The following is a 17,350-nucleotide window of genomic DNA, read 5'->3' as shown; positions in this document are numbered from 1 at the left end:
GTCCAGACGTAATCCAAAGCCAGCAATGCGAGAAAGTGTAACTACTGCAACAATATCCCACCCGCATCGAAATGACACTGCACGTACTAGGCTGTATAATTGTCTTCTTGCATTGTGAGATTGGCCCCTACATGCACCCACCCATTCGTCACAACCCCAGACGTGTCTCAGCCTTTGAACATGGTGGGGAAGTTTTAGAAATCTGCCCTATTCCCTATTCCTCACGGTGCTTTGCAGAGGCCTTCCTCTTCCCGCTTAGCTGCACATCACGAGTGTATTGCAGGAAAGACTGTCACCTCTAGCATAAGCAGCGGAAGCGGGTGCTTGTTTCCAGCTGTCAATTGTAAGCACTTAAAGTACGATACAGCCACTGCCCACGTAGTTCTCACTTGTTGCAAAGAATACATCTTGCATATGGTTTTAACAAGGCATGCATCCGAGCTTATTGAAACTACCCCCAACGTGATTTAGCACCTGAAAAGGGGCTGCACTGAAGGTTCATTCCCACCCCTGCCAACCTTTCCTTTCCCAAAGCAAGATAATTTCCCCCCTTTTTTTGATTGTTGAATCTGTGGACAAATGTGAGCCTGTTTCTTCTCAATCCATATTCCTTGTCTCTAAGTTCCTTGAAGGCATCCTTGGCGAGACATGCGGCACTAAAAAACTAAGAAACGGTGAAGTCTTAGTTGAATTCAACACGCAGCAACAAGCCGCATCGTAGATCTGGACATCAGGGTCACATCTCACCACATCCTCAGTGGCTTCAGGGTGTCATTTTTGAGCCAGATCGATGAACAAAATTTATGCCAACTTTTTGGAAGGACTGAAGGATTATATTTAAGGACTAAAGTCACAGTGGTTAGGCGCATCACTACACGTCGAGATAGCAAGGAAATACCCGCTAAGCACATTATCTTGACGTTGGACCAGTCCACACATCCTGAACACATAAATGCAGGCTTCATTCGTTGTTCTGTCTGTCTGTACATACCAAACCCGTGCTGCTGTTTTAAATGCCAGCAGTTGAGGCACGGTACCAACTCCTGTCGTGGCAGAACAACGTGTGCCAAATGTGCCCAATGTGATCATCCCACAGAAAGCTGTAATTCACCGCAATTCCTTTGCACCAACTGCCAGGGACCTCACCCGGCATACTCTAGGACATGCTAAAGGCTCCAGCTTGAAAAGAGCATAAACTTAAAGGTAACTCGGGACATATCTTTACCAGAGGCACGAAAGATGTTCGCCTGATCCCCCCTGGGTAGGTATGCCAACGCAGCTCGCTGGGGGGCAGAGAAGTGCCTGGTTTTGGCAGAGACGCAGTGCCATGAGACGGACTTTTTCCTGCCCTGCCCCCCCCCCCCCCCCCTTCTTGGGTTGCACCCAACCCGTCGCCGTGCAACTTGACGAGCCGATTGCGGTGGCAACCGGCTCTGTCGTGAGTGATGCTGCTCCGTTTTTGTTCCACCGGCCCCCAGAGTATCTGAGGGCACAGAGGAGATAAATACGGACGGACCTGCAGTGGCTCACATTCCCGCTGCACCACCCGTGGCACCACTGACTCTCGTTGGTGGCAGTTGCAACCAAAGAGCACCCAAAAAAGTGCACAGTCCACGTAGTCCAATCTTTCTGGAACTCCAAGGACATCCAACAATGAGATGGATGACGCACACGTCCCGTCTGCATCGCATCGCAAAGAACGGGGTCTGGCGTCCAAGTCTACAGAGAAGCCAATAAAGCAAGCAAAGAATCACTGCCCTGAAAGACGTAGCATAAACCCACATTTCAGTCGCTTTTAAAACCATAATTGGAAGAGAAAATATAGTGCAGCAAAACTGTAGGAGCCTTATTAAAAATCTCAATGATGTGTATGAGATACTGCGTTCTAATCAGCAAAGCTTCATGTGTCTCCAAGAAACACACCTGAACAACAACAAAAAAAAAACAAATTTTTGAAAGAGGTGGAGTGTAGACATTTATAATGTAACCACTTATGGTGTGGGACTGGATATAATGCGGGCTTTTGTGACCACCGGTTTGCCTCCCATTGAACTCCATGTATAAGTGTCTATGTACAGTCGTCAAAAGTGTTAATAATAACAAAGAAGCGGGTGCCAGCATACGCACGGAGCGGCTGGTTACGATAGCTACCGGCACATCTTCGGAAGATGAAAATCGGTGCTCCCCAGGCTGGCTTTCTGCACTCGGCCGCTTCGGCGATGCGCACAACTTCGCTAATTACCTAGGGCGGTATGGCAAGCTGCCGCTCTGGGAATACGCTGGCACCTCGTTTATTGTTGCTGTTAACACTTTTGATGACTGTACATAGACGGTGTCCAAATATCCTACAAATCATGTGACATGTCAGTCTGTGAATGTCAAGTCGAGCCTCATGTCAATAAACTCGCTGGCTGGGTACACAAGAACGGTTTTAAGCTCAATAAAACTCAATAAAAAAATCAATAACTAAAAAAAAAACTTAATAAAAAGATAAGCGTCAGAACATGAGCAACTTTGCAAATTTTTCTAAGTTAATGTGTTTACCCAATGGCGCACCTACGGGGGTGGGTACACCCCTCCGCCCCCCCCCCCCCCCCCCCCCCAGAGGTTTGTCGACCCGACCCTCCTCCCCACTCTTTCACCGAACCAAAAACAGAGTTGTTGACCGAGCTAATGCAGATCTCGAAAAGGAATATTGTTTTACTGGTATTGAAAAATAAAAGAAGTAAACAGGAGCATGAGCCTTTCAGACTGTATGGACCAACTTGTCTATAACTTGAAGTGGTTTGAGAAAAAGAAAGAGAAAATTTGTTAGTGACAGAAAAAGTGTCCTTGGGTAAGGAATTTCTGAATGCGTAAGAATCTCTGGGGGGTTTAAATTAATCCATAGAGCCCCCCCCCCCTTCTCTTACGGCACACCTCATAACCCACATGAAACCACGATTACAGTTTTTCTGGTTTTTTTGTGTGCAACGGCAGTCATGAGATTTTAATAATTCATTGGCTTCTAAAAAAGAAGGACGCTGAAATTTCCCATTGGTCGGGACTCAGTTGGTTGAGCTCATTGCCTTCGTACGTCAAGTGAAATTTAATCAGATCAGATCGAATTTATTTTATTGTATTTGAAAGCTAAAACAGCTGTTTTTTTTTTAATGCTGTGTGAGAATACCTCACAGGATATTTATTTTTTCTCTTGCATTCTGCTTGCGACTCCTTCACCAATATTTGAGCAGCGTGTGAAACCGCTCGAAACATTCTCCTCTGTGCAGGCCTGGGTTGTTACTGCAGGTTTTGCAAATGAGCTAAAATAGCCCTCCCTCTCCCATTAAATAAAAATGTTCCGTTTTCATTTCTATACCTACATATATCGCCTGAGTTTATAACATCCCAGCGAGGAAAACGGCCACATTGCATGCGCAGTTAGGAAAACCAGTGAACACAGATAACAATGACTTCGTGCTGAATATACTTCCAGAAATATGGGTTAATTTGACTACTCAGCGCAAATTGTGCCAACGTATAGCAGCACAACTGGGCGTCATCTCTATTTTCTTCGAAGTAGCATCACTCGTGTTTGTGCAGAAACTCCACTGCGACGACACAGCACAAGTTCTCGTACTACGTGGACGTGGCTTGCTGAAACATTTGTTTTTTCACATGTTGCCTCTGAAAAAAGGTTTGTGATGTCAAAGCTCACTGTTTAGTCAATGGAGTACTAGAACAAGGTTGAGCCAACTTTCAAGAGAAGCCAACGGCCCTTTCACTGTGTCGATGCTGGGAAGCTTGCAGATGCACTCGTAGTATAGTGTGATAGTGGAGGCACCTGGTGGGTGCAGGGTGGCTATGGGCCTCATGCACAGCGGTTTCAAGTAAAGTAAACATGTGGCACCACTTAGTAATGGCAGTGGCTTTTCCAAAGAAGAAAATAAACACACACAGACACACACACACACACAATTAGTATATACAACACATCACTGTGTGCTGTTACGTTCACAGTCCTTATAGTATCAGTATAAATATTTTGCTTACGAGTTGTGCGGGAATACATGCTAAAATAGCTTAGAAAGCGCCACTTCTCTAATAAAAGCCAATGGCAGTTCACGTATCAACTGCTTGCGACACCAACATGGTACCCAAAAATAAATAAGAAGAAAAGAACCTTAGGTGCACTTGCTGTATCTGCACACTACTTGGCATGTGACTGCTGCGAAAAAAACGAAGTGTATTCCACAAAATGTAACGAGTGTTTTCTTTCATAGCTCCCCAATTAGCTAGCCTTCTGGTGTCAGTATCAGAAAATGCATGGAGCATCCAATGTAAATGCATGCTTCCATTGTGCGTATCTATGCCGGCAAAGTATAAAGAAAACTTTAAAATGAAAACACAATCATCATAAATGTTTATGCTACACAGCGACACAACAATCAACAGATGGACAAACACCAGCCACAATTCGGAGAATCTCATCTACAGTCTTATTGAAATGACTTAGATATGGTCCTCTACAACTCCTAGTTCACATTTCTGCCACAGTAGGTCGGAGGAAACAAGTTCAAGTATTCAAGCAGAGCTTATTGTGCAAAATATTTTTGCGAGCATAATTACGCATGCTGTCATGTAGTTACACGAACATTATGTACAAGTCTATCAGCTGTGAAATCATCTCCATTATCCCAAATGGTCCTTTTTTCTCTCAGCACTATGAAATGTGAGAAGACACATTACATTTGTGGAAAATTATAGTTCCCATTGTGCGCCCTACCATCTCCATGCCCATGGCTATGACAAGCGATACGAGGGTAAACAACAAGGTAAATAAACATTTAGAAGTTTTTGTGAAAGCTTCCTCGTGCACATCTACGTGCACAAAATATTCGCATATTAAGTAGGTCTTTACCAATTCCTATGAACACACCTAAAAAAAAGCATCAAGTGACATTTTTTTAAGCCCATCCAATGAACAGTCATTGTATTTTCAGTAGTTTCACGTAGAGTTTTGCTGCGCAGTTGTGTCTTCAAATACCTGTGTCTGCAAACCTGAATCTTTGGGCTCTTGAAGTCATATATCCTGGATGTTGCAATATGCACATGAATGTTTCGTCGCTATTCCACACGCACAACGCCAACTCTGGGTTATGTCAGTATGCCATGACTGGGATCTAAAACTCAACAAGTCAAAGCCACGGAAGCATTGCCAGTGCCGTTGCGACGTCGCGCCTCCATGTAATGCTCTTGTGGGGTCTCGGGGCCCCACAGTACAGAAATTTCTTTATGGGTGGGGTGTTCGCGTCTTCTTTCACACAAACAATATTGCCTCCAGGAGGTGATGCACGCACACACACACACTCTTTCTTCTTGTGAGCGGGCTCGCAGGTTTTGGTCTTTTTATTTTTATTTTCCTTTTGGACGGTGCCTTTCATGCTCAGTTGAAGACGTCGCGAAATGACAGTAGATTCATACAACTGGGCCCGCTTGCACGAACACACGTTCTTATTGGCAGTCTTATTCACAGTCTAGTCTTATTCGCGGACTTCAATAAGACCGCGAATAAGATTTCGACTAGTGCGCTTGCTCGAAAGCACTCGGGCCAGGCTACAGAACGGTCTTATACAAGACTATAGGGACAGCAAGTACCTAGATGAGCACGAGAGAGGCCCCTAGGGAAAAGCGGGGAATACGCTGCAAAACTGCTTGTTGCTGTCACCGGCGTTGGGCAAGCGTTTATTTTGAACCATGATTGGATTTATTCAAGCAATGCTGACCATCAGACGGCGTATTTCAGCCTTGACACAAATACGTTACAATGATCTGCCATCCTTGGTAGGCCAACTCACGCGGCCGGGCCTCGTTCGCCCGGCCGCGTAAACGAAATCATTAACAGAGATCGTCTGCTCGAAGCGTGGGCCCGAGAAACCCACTGGGCTGACGCAAAAAGCAGCGACGTTGTCTTACGTTGTCGCAACACGAGTCGTGCTTTCGATATCACCGTGAATTGGAAAGTTGCAAATTGGCTTCGGGTTCATCATCGTAGACTTATATGCAACGAACACTCCAGAGGCTCACGCCGCGTGGAACGGCTACACGATCGCAATCACCCGCGGCCTAGCCGGCAGCTCACTTAGCGAGGGCTGCAGCTGTAAACAATCGTGCAGTAGAATATAGCCGAATGTTAATATCATGCGTGCTGCTTTTACGTGGCGCCTCCGGATACCAATTGATCAAGCAGAATGTGCAATCAAAGTACAAATCCAAACAATCAAGCTTCGTAACCGCCACTTTCGAAGAGAAGGAAGGAAAGACACGAAGTCTGCGCAGCTTCTCGTTGAAAACGCGATTTTATTTGACACTCACGGGCAGGGGTACACAGGCTGCAAGCGTTTCGCTGTTGTGTGTAATTTTGTTGTCACATTGCAGTTCTATTGTGAATGCCTATTTGGTGTTCCTGAGTTAATGGGCATGATTTTATAAAACAATACATTTGTTCCGTCCTTTCCGTGCCGCCTTTTTGTAGCTACTGCGGTGACAGCTGGCATAGCAGACGATCACACATTCACACCGCGCGCTTGCCCGCCCGATGTCTGCTCGGGATTAATATCGGGCCGCAGGCTATCATTCCTGTCCATCTTTGTTTCACGTGAGGGAGGAAAAAAGCCGCGCTACCCGGGAAAAACAAGCACACGCCCATAGCGCACAGCGAAAGTTGAAAAGGGTGGTTGGCTGCAGCCATCGGTGCCGCATCAAAGTACGTAGGCCTTGCGGCTTCCGGCGCCTGCGTTGTCTGTCTTTCACCCTCTCTCCCGACGGCGTTTCCAACGGCGTCGATCTCCCGGAACAGGCATTTATTTGTTCCAAGCAGACGGTCGAACGGCCGCCGCTCGGTATCGTTCGCCACTTCTACGGCTACTGCACTCGTTTTTCACGGTATGGAGGTCGGTCTTTATGATGAAATGACCGACCACGTAAGCATAAGACTGTGAATAAGACTGCTCGGAGCAGGCTTATTCACAGTCTTATTGCGTTCTTATTTAGAGTCTTATTCGCTGTCTTATAGGTTTCCAGAAAGCGTCTTATAGCCTAGGGAACATAAGACCCCGAATAAGACTGCCAATAAGATTAGACTGCGAATAAGACTGTCTTATTTGGCTTCGAGCAAGCGGGCCCTGGTTTTTTTGTGGTGAATTGCTTTCCTGTTTCCCTTTATGTATTTTGCATTGTATCGCACTGCAACAAAATAACGGCGATTTGTTCTTTTGCGTGCTGACATCTGTACTGTGCCGAATGCAATGCTACGGAACTCTACGAATCTGTTCGCGGAACAGAGAGATGATTTTTTCATTGTTACCAAGATGGTGCTGAGCACAGCACATCAGTCGCACCACCATACCATCACACGAGGCCCACAGGCACCAACTCTGTCAAGGCCAGACTCTGCACCACCAAACAACTCTTTTTTTTTTTTGCCTGCCGCCAACCAGAACAAATGCCATTACTGGGCACTACCTACGCTCCACACTTTGCATTTTCAATGACTACTTACTTATTCACAAATCCAAAATTATGAACTTCTTGTGGCAACAAAATGTTTCCCTGCGCTCCACGGATCTTGTTGCGGGACTTGTCGGAATAACTAGGGGATTTGCCGAAATGAGATGTTTTATGTCAGCTCTCATACTTATTGTTCTTTCCGGTTCCTTCCTCTTTTTCTCCAACAGGTGCCCCTGCATTTGCAGACAAGATCAGGGAGGTCGTTCACGGAGTGATCCGAAGCTGCGAAGCCCTCAGCCTCGTCGTAGACGGTCTCGTGACCGACCTGTCCCCCGCGACCTTATCGGTCTGGAAGCGGTGCGGCGTCTCCACTCGTGCGGTGAGGCGACCGGTCTTCGCCGTTCCTCACCCCGCCTGCACCGACGAGCAGGCGAGAACAACGAGCGACCGCCATCGTCTAGTCATCCTTGCCGACGCTCCTTACGTCATGAAGAGCATCTTGGACGCCCTCGTGCAGAATGAGGCTTTGCTCCTTCCTGAAGATGCCACCAAAAGGTATCTCCTTCCATCGGAGAAAGTGTGCTTCGACCATATTCGATCTTTGTTCGAGAAAAATGCCACTCGAAAGTTGGGGATGGTAAATGGAATCAATCTAGATCTTTTGGAGCAAGGAGGCAGTGTGGAGATGTCTTGCGAAGTCCTCAGTCAAAGAACGGCAACCGGCTTGCGTTGCCTCCGAGCGGTCGATCAACTTCCCGAAGGCGTCGAAACGACAGCGTGGTTCGTGGAGCAGATGGACAGGTGGTTCTCTCTGGTCACGTCACCAACACTGGGCGCAACTCCGGAGCAGCGGATTGACGCGGTGGCGTTTTTAGATGGCTTCAAGGACTTGTTCTCACGGATCTCTTTGCCATCGTCACAAGCCCAGGAAGAATCACTGAGGATGGCTCAAGTCGGAATTGGCGTCTCCATTGCAGCGGTGCTCCACTTGCGGGATGCGGTGGAGTCCGGACTGCAGTCCCGCTGTGCGCTTACCTGCAGACGGTCGTCGGACTTGCCCCAGAATGTGCTCAGGACCGTTGTTCCGACGACTTGCGAGCTGAGCCCTTCGAGGTTTCAGTCGTCGCTTCACACAGTAGCCCTTGCCCAACTCTTTCTGCCCATCCAGAGTGGACATTCTGTGCTTGACGATGGTGCCGAAGTTGCGGATTTTATCGACATGGCGCCGAGTGAGTGTGGTGAAGAGGGCTCTTCTTCCCTGGTCGCTACTATTGGGCGGTCGTAGAGGTCGTGGCAGGTTGAGCCAGGCGATTTTTACTTGCCTTCTGGGATCATCCGTATTTGACAGGCTGCTGTCTTCTGCTTGTAAAGTTAATCTACCCTTGCCCACTTCTCATACATCTCATTTTTTTTTTTGTATTTAAAATTTGACTGGAAATACCATTTATCACAACATAGCAGCTCACTGTTGTGATGTGTCGTGCCACTTTGAAAAATTGTCGCGTTTGGGCCTCACAAAGATGACTGCATATTGCAAACCTTCACGCCCGACTTTCGGCTACCTGCCTAGACTTACAGTGTAGACCGCTTATAACGTATGTCGCGGGAGCCGCAAAAATCCGCACTATAAGCGGTACCGCACTACAATCAAAACGTGCGCGAATTCAACCAAATCGCCCCCTACCTCTCAAGTCATCCTAAATTTTTTATCACCCAAACGCACAGCGCCTAAAAACGAAGAAAGGGTCTTTATTTCGTATTATTTTTAACATCAGCCGCTGCTGCCGGGTCTCACACATTGCAAAAACGCGGTCTTACAAACGGCGAGTGCGGCTTTAACTTCCGTTGTGTTTGTGTTTTGAAAGACCATGGCTGCATTTTTTGCGTCTATGAAGATGCCGCAGGACATGATGAGAAAAGCCAGCCGGATTTTTTTTTTTTTTACCCCACCTTGTGTTCACGATGCCGAAGGCGGCTGCTTATCAGCGCAACGTACTGGTGGTGGAAACCTTCGCGCGGATCGCTTGTTCGGGAAGAGCGGTGGCTTATCTGCACAACGTTCTAAAGCGTGAACCGCATGGAGCGATTTCTCGCGAAAACGTGCAGCGCACGCCGCAGGCGCGGCGACGCCAGCGCGGATACAACTGACGTAATGTGTGCGGCGCGGTAAGAGGCGGCAACATGGCGTCGGCACTGGCCGTGAAGCGGTGCAGGCAGCTCCAGCGACCACTTCTAACCGCTCGCTGAAATGCCGCACGAGGCGCAAGCGAAGATGCTCATGCAAGAAAAGAGCTGATAATGTGACCGCAAAGTGGAATATAAACTGCCATCCACGCTGCTTGTGAAAGCGCCCATCAAAAAATACCGCGGTGGTAAGCCTAAACTAAAGTCCCTTCATCTGATCGAGGGACTTTAGCTAGCCGGCTCGGAGCGCTTCGAATCTCCCGCCATTTGGTGCGCGTCTTTCCATTGGTGCAAGTCGTCAGGCTCCTCCCACTGCCACGCGAAGAAGCCACCGCCAGCGCGGAATCGTAGACGTGAGCATGAAAAAAACTCACGCGCAACGCCCATGTGCACAATTCGTGTGCGAAAACGGGCCATGCGGTTCACGATTAATAGAAACAACTTGCCACGCGCGGACGGGGAGCCGGTCGCTATCTTACGAGGTGCATCAAGCAAGGACAGCTGTGGTTATCACGTACGCGCGAACTAAAGGGTGCCTATTTTTTGCGTCTGTGTCGAAGTTAGAGGAGAGCAAGGGGTGCGCGCTGCGTCAGATGGCCGATTTCATCGTTTCTTTTTTTCTTTTGCTACCCTAAAACGATGCCCCAGCTGCGCCGGTCGATGAGCAGACCCGCCGAAAAACCGCACTATAAACGGTATTGTGCTTCGGCCAACCGCATCTTAAGCGGTATGCTTATGCATTGAGTTCTATGGGAGGCAAACCGGTGGTCACAAAAACCCGCGTTATATCCGGTCCCGCACTATAAGCGGTTACGTTATAAATGGTCTACACTTATTTCGGTGGTTTAGTAAAGGTTGAATAAACTTTTTGGTCCTAATAATGAACCTTATCAGTGCCTAATGGATAAATGCAGCAGTGTTGATAAGCTGGGGTTCAACAGACGAGATCGGTTTATCGCTAGCACACCACAAAGTGTGCTGAAGCTCCTGTAGTTCCTTACAATGTTAACAAGAGAGCATAAACTCAAGTGAAAGGCCCAGTTTAGTTCCAGGGTCTTTTCAGTGTGTTCCACCTAAAATTTCCATTTCTAGTCACTCACACAAAGGATGGCCTTTGTCACTAGTTCAAAGCCTGACTGCCTTGGCCATGTACCTTTCGAGCTCTGGCTGTGATTCCTGAGCACGTCAGCGGCACTAATGGGCTTGAAGAATCTCATTGTCATTGTGTCGGGGTACGTCCATGTTGGACGTACCAACCAATGGCAGTGGACCACTACGGCTGTGTTGCATTTTCGGACACGGCCGACCATTGACCGCTAAGTCTTCGGTAGTATTTAATTAAAAAGAAACAGCTGGAAGTGCAAAGTGTGTTTTGTTTTTAAACTTATTTTAAGGTTTTTGTATATTATTGTTGCTTGTTGAGCATATTTAAGCTTTCATTGTTTGCTTCGCACCCTTAAAGGAGCCATGAAGAGAAAACACAAGTTTGGTTCATTCAAAAGATTGTCTCGTTTTAATCATACTGACACCACTTTTAACGTAAACTTCGCTCAAATAAGCTACATAATTAGGAAAAACGGAATGGTCATGCGACCCACCAGCTCATTTCCCGCAACAGAACCTATGTCGTCACATGGGCTAAGCTCTGCGATTGGCGGAGGCTGGCAGAAGCAGACGCAAATTAGGTAGAACTTACAAACTAGACGAACGAGCGATTTGCGCTTAAATTTAGGGCACATTCTTTACAAAGCAATAAGAATGATGGGACAAACAGTGGAAGTTACGAAAGCACATGTAAACATAGAAGTACTGATGCGTTCTGCTGTTCGTACTGCGCACAGCATGCTTGCTTTCGCTGCACAGCAACACGGGGCTTGGGGTTGTCTCAGACGACACTGGCCGATTGACGCAAGCAACGGTGTCTTACGTGACCCCATTTGTCGAGCGAGCACTGTTTCAGGGAACGAATATTTTTCAGGGAACGAACAAGCCAAATTTAAATGTGGGCAAAAACAAACCAAACGCTTGCCACGATATGGTGGCGCCATCTAGGTTACGGAACGTAAAGGAACGCGGGAACAAACCAACACCGCTGTACAGGGTGGAGACAACCTTCGAACGGTCCCGTGCCGCCGCAATTGGGCCAACGGGCTCAGCGCGTTATTCTTTTCGTTTCCCACGAGACCTAGCAACGCGAAACAGACAATATGATTCAAACTTCTTCAGTAAAGCGCGTTGCGGCGATAATTTTAGCGCGGTTTTGACACAATGACTTCCTTCGGCGGCGAGCGAGCAACCAAAAATGGCAGCGCCAGCGTATACGTGTCTCTACCCTGTGCGGCGGATGCGTGAATGAAGGTACTCTAGGCTGCAGAGCGGTCGGTTTCAGTGATGTCACTTGGGACCACGACAACGCACGATTGAGCGGGAACATCAAAATTTTTACCTAAATTGTTTAATTTCTCAGTGAATAAAGCACCGTTTGTATCCGGACAAGCGCTGGGGGCACTATAAAACACGAAATCTTTCGAATAAAACCAACTTGCATTTTCTCTTCATGGCTCCTTTAAAGTACAAAAAGAGCGAGATTTATTTTGTAGCATTTGCTGAAAGGTCAATTTAAATTATCCTAGTCTTTTATAAAGGGACACTGAAGGGGCTTTGTTGAAATCTTGTTTGTGATTGCATTGCGTAGTTTCATGCATGAAGTCTATTTAACTTTGTAGTGACGTCCAGATACATAGTCTATCCATAATTGTAAAGAAAATGGGCCTCTCACGGCTGATGCATTATCAACTCTTTAGGTGTGCTGCCAAAGGGAGGTGGCATTACAAAAACCTTTTCTGATTGGCTTCCAACCTTCGTGGTGAAAAGTGGAAGCCGTTCACCGCAGGCCTTTAGGAAGGTGGTGATGATCGAGTAAAGTTGGGTATGGGGCCCAGGTCGCATCGGGCACTTTGTTGTGTCGTGCACTTTAATGTCACAAAGAATGAAAGGGGAGTGGGAGAGAGGAACAACAGCTTTATTTATTCGTAGCAATGAAGGCATCATTGGTCGCTGAGCAAAGGCTGAAACGGCTATGAAATATGTGATCTTTAATTTAAAACAATAAGTTATGCATTCGTCCTTTGGTATCCCTTTATTGCTTCTTGAAATGTGTATGTTGTGGATATTTCTTTTATTAGTAATTTAGACACTCAATGTATACTTTGATCTCATTTGCTCACAAGCACTCATGTGAAGGAGTTCCTCACAACATAGTTGTAATATATCATGTATAAGTATTTAAAATTATAGCATGAATGGTGTAACTTTGTTTATTTATGCCTGGGTGGGCGAATGTTTTTTGGGAGGCAGATGATGTGCAGTTGTGTATTTGTTCGGGCTTACTGCCGCTATGGTTGTTGCTTGCTGCCTACTTCTTCAGTCCTCAACGGTTCCTATGCAGTGCACTTTCCATGTTGGCATGTGGCTGTGTGCAATGCATCAGTATGACATCATCATGCTCAAAGGGATCATCATTACAGGCTGGGAAATAAAGGACTGGTTTCTGTATCAGCCAAAATGAAAATGCTGTCAGGTGTGCTTTCGCTGAATAGGGCAGACAGATAGCAGTTTCTGTTTGTGAGCGGAGTTTGGAGTAAGTAGGCTGTGACTGCACGAACACGTGACAGTCACGCCACCTTGGCTTTTGACATAACCAAGTGTCCATATAAGAGGTGTGGCAGTTATAAAGGACCTTAAGCTCAGGAATGTTGCTGTCATTGCTGGGTAGGATTCTAGTATACCATTGGCATATGTTTTTTGCGTTCCTCTGGTATATGCACTGCACACGTAATATCCGGAATACCTGTGGTAAGACACACAAGGAATCATTATGTCAGCGCTAAAACCAAACATAAACCTTACTTGGGGGGTGTGAATACAGTAGAACTCCGCTGCAGGGTTCGCACAGGTCCTTGAAAACCTTGAAAACCCTTGAATTTAGACGTGTAAATTTCAAGGCCTGGAAAGTCCTGGAATTTTTAAAGGGTCCTTGAAAACCCTTGATTTTTCCAGAGAGAACCAATGGCCCTATCTTTTCACAAGAATTTAAAGTGTTTGTCGTGGATTTTAGGTGTTAAAAATGTAAAGAAACATTGTAACAATCAAGTTTCAGTGTATTGCGTGAAATTACGAGTTGTGGATTCTCATTATTACCAGGCAACATTGGGAGTAGCACTCCTCAATAGAATTCATGTCACGATACAATCCCGTGAAAGCCGGCTTCTGTTCTCTATCTTGCATGTTCCATCTAGTCTGTGGACGGCCTTTCATTGCATGTTTGCTGTGCCTCATACGCTCCATCTGCGTTTGCTTTTACGTGCAAAATGGTGGACGTGTACATAGTTCATCCTGCCTTGCAGCAACGCTTGCAGAGTTAATTTCAGCTCATATTCTTGCTGACAAAGCAGGAGATGCAGGCAACAGTAACGAAGTTCTGAAATCAAACAGCCTAAGCAAAACACCAAGAAAAAAGAAAAACCTCTAAATACAAACTATGAAATAAAAAATAAAGCTAGGACAGCGTTCATGAATCCATAGCTCCTATCTGAATGTGCAGTAACGTTCTTAGGTATTGGGCAATAACAGAATTTTGCATTGTGTTGAAAAAGTTATAAATAATCCCAGATAAAACATAACATGAGGACCTTGAAAATGTGTTTTCTGGTCCTTGAAAGTCCCTGAAAACCCTTGAATTTTTTGCTTTTGAAGTCCGTACGAACCCTGCGCTGGTACGTCCCCCGGACTTGCGACGACCAGCTTATTACGACGGATCACCGCGGCCTTGGCAAACTCCCCATAGGAACAATGCTTTAAAAACCCCGATGATATGACGCTCGGGTGCACGCGGTCCGCTTCATACGACGGACCTTGCGTGGATAAACCGGCGTTTTTCCCATATTTTACACCGCTTCGCCGCCTCCTCCCGCCCTTTCTTTATTCTGAACTCCCGTTTGTCACTGCTTGATATGCAAAGGCCCGCAGGGGGCCAGTCCTCTTACTGAACAGACGCAAGCTAACATGCGGGTACTCGTGAGTGGGAGCTAGCCTTCGACGGCCCCACGCGGCAGCAGTACGCCAACGCACCAACCGCGAGAAGTCGAAGTTCAGGTGGCAGGCGGACCGTGAATTTGAAGCTCCCACCGAGCTGCCGGCAAATGCGAAAACACATTCTTATGCAATCCAACGGCGATGACCGAACAGCCGCTTTTCCCCGTCCACTAGATCCAAGTTTTTTCCTTTCACAATGCTCTCTCTCCCGACATCTCTGCTCTCTCCTTATCAGTGTCTTCTAAAGCCGCATTATCACTCCGCTCCTTTCTTTCCTAGGGTGCCACAAATAACCCGCGTCCACAGCAGTGTGTTGACACGTACACGCTGGCGCCGCCATTTCGGGTCACTCGCTCGCTGCCACAGCAAGTCACTGTAGCGACTGTAGCGAGACCGCGCTATCATTTTCGCCGCAAAGTGGTGTGCCCGGTAACTTTGAATCATCTTATCTATTTCGCATTGCTGGCTTTTGTAGGAAACGAAAACAGGTATGGTTTGAGCAGGCACAGGACTGTCCAAAGTGTGTCTATGGTGCCAAGAAGTGTGTCTCCAACCTGTACGGGAATGCCATTTTGTTTTCATCTACGCTTTGTACTATCGTTCGTTTCGCTTAGCCTTGGCAGTTTCACTCTATTTTTCCCCTCTCAATTTGCTCAACCACTTCCGCCTTATCTCGGTTGTGGAAGGCGCGGGGCTGGCGGGCTATCGCCAGACAGCGCGGGTGTCGCGTAGCGCGCGGCTTTGGCTGGCAGGCTAGCTTGGACGCTGTGGAGGGGAGGGGGGGGGGCACAAAATAGGCATTTTTTTAAACTTGCGATTTCAGTTTAAGGTTCGCAGAACATGCGAGAATGCGCTAAATATAGTAGTTTAGAAATTTCTTAGCCCACCTGTCGCGTGAGACTGTCTACTTGGCTGGCCTTTACCCGCACCGTGGACGTGCGGCACACCCTGGTAATAGTGGAACCCCGATAATACGACTTTCAATGGACCGCGAGAATGCGTCGTATGACCGGGGTGTCGTACGACCGGGGTGCGGGTAAATGCCGGCCTCGTAGACGGTCTCACGCGGCAGGTGGGCTAATACCTTAATTATATCACTATATTACAGCGTTCTCACGTGATTTGCGAACATTTAGCTGAAACCCCAAGTTTGTAAAAAAAAAAAAAAAAAACGCCCCTGTAGTGCGCCCGTGCAAACCCGCTAGCAAAACACCGCATGCTACGCGACACAGGTGCCGTTCGGCGGCCCCGCGCCTTGCGTGTGCGAGATAAAGCTGACGTGGTCCAGCAGATTAATGGCACATTCCCACTGGCGATTTGCCTCGTCGCGCGATGAGGCCTTGAGGTGGTGTTCGCACTTGCGATGAGCGATGATGCGACTGCGTTCAGCCCAGCTGCTTCCCGACTTGTACGACCTCGTTGGTGCGTCAACCATTCGCAGTCAAAGAAAATGATGTTACGCGACAAAAGCAGGTAGAAATCAAACTAAAACACATGCTACTAACCTGGAGCAATGCCGAAAACATTTGCGGGTTGCGGGAGGAGCAGAAAATAACAAACTCAAGAAGGCTCTTTTCAACATATTATTGCACGAAGAAATGCACACGCTTGCTTTCATGCCACAACACCCGCATCACGGCCCACAAATGTCGCTTCTTTTCACAGGCGCAAAGTTCTGACGCCACCGAACTCTACGCGTGTTTACCAGTCGCCGATAGAACGAAGAGGCTGCAAGTCAACCTGCCGTCTCGCTGTCCACTTACTTGCTTTTACAATCCATACACGCTTCTCCACACTGATGAGTTCCAGGCTATTCGTTGATTAGTGCACGCGCACGCTGAAGCCACTGACCAAAGAACCGATGCACACGGAAAGTTGCTTGCCGGCCCTACCCGGCGGGTACAGCGATAGCGGGCCAAGCGCCTGGCCGAGCGAGCCAGCGGCGGTGGCAACGGCGGCGGCGGCTCGTCCTCGCCCGCCCGCCCGCCCGCACCGTTTGCATACCGGATGTAAAGAAACGTTTCGTTTCCGGCTACGTCAGCCTACTCCGCGGCCATGATTGGCTTACCGGTTTTGCGGGGCCGTCGCAAAACGCCGAAAAGCGACGGCCGGCTCGTCGCTTTGCGACGTCGCTTTTCGTCGCGCGACGAGGCGCATCGCCAGTGGGAATGTGCCTTAAGAGGGGAAAAAGCGAGTGTGGAACTGCCAAGGCTAAGTGAAATGAACGATAGTAAAAGGCGGAGGAGATAAAAAAACAGCATTCCCGTACATGGTGGAGACACCCTTGAACGGTCCCGCGCCGTCTCTAATGGGTCAAAGTGCTAACACGTGGCTGTTTTCGTTTCCCTCAAGACCCAGCAAGGCGAAATAGATAAGATGATTCAAACTTCGCGAGTGAACCATGTTGCGGCGAAAAATATAGTGCGGTCTTGCTACAGTGACTTGCTCCGGCGGCCTGCGAGTGACCCAAAATAGCGGTTCCAACGTATACTTGTTCACCCTTGCGGCGGGCGCGTGTGAATTGAGCCACCCTAGCGAAGAAAGGAGCGGAGTGACAACGCGGATACGGAAGACATTGATAAGC

At 47.7% G+C, this 17,350-nt stretch overlaps 1 protein-coding gene across 1 annotated transcript in view; it reads left to right on the top strand.

The window, feature by feature from the left end:
- Nucleotides 1-13,552, top strand: part of LOC144147295 (uncharacterized) — a 49,636-nt gene extending 36,084 nt beyond the window's left edge. Inside the window, exon 5 of the mRNA XM_077679392.1 lies at nucleotides 7,716-13,552. Within this exon, the coding sequence (XP_077535518.1) occupies nucleotides 7,716-8,773 (1,058 nt within the window). The 3' untranslated portion in view covers nucleotides 8,774-13,552. The remainder of the gene's footprint in view (nucleotides 1-7,715) is intronic.
- The last annotated feature ends 3,798 nt before the right edge of the window (nucleotides 13,553-17,350 follow it).

Source organism: Haemaphysalis longicornis, unplaced genomic scaffold (assembly GCF_048455015.1).
Source record: "Haemaphysalis longicornis isolate Haplotype H1 unplaced genomic scaffold, Haemaphysalis longicornis Haplotype H1 scaffold_7, whole genome shotgun sequence".
In the NCBI taxonomy this organism is placed as follows: Eukaryota; Metazoa; Arthropoda; class Arachnida; order Ixodida; family Ixodidae; genus Haemaphysalis; species Haemaphysalis longicornis.
The sequence above is the reverse complement of the archived record's forward strand: the minus strand, read 5'-3'. Positions and strand labels throughout refer to the sequence as shown.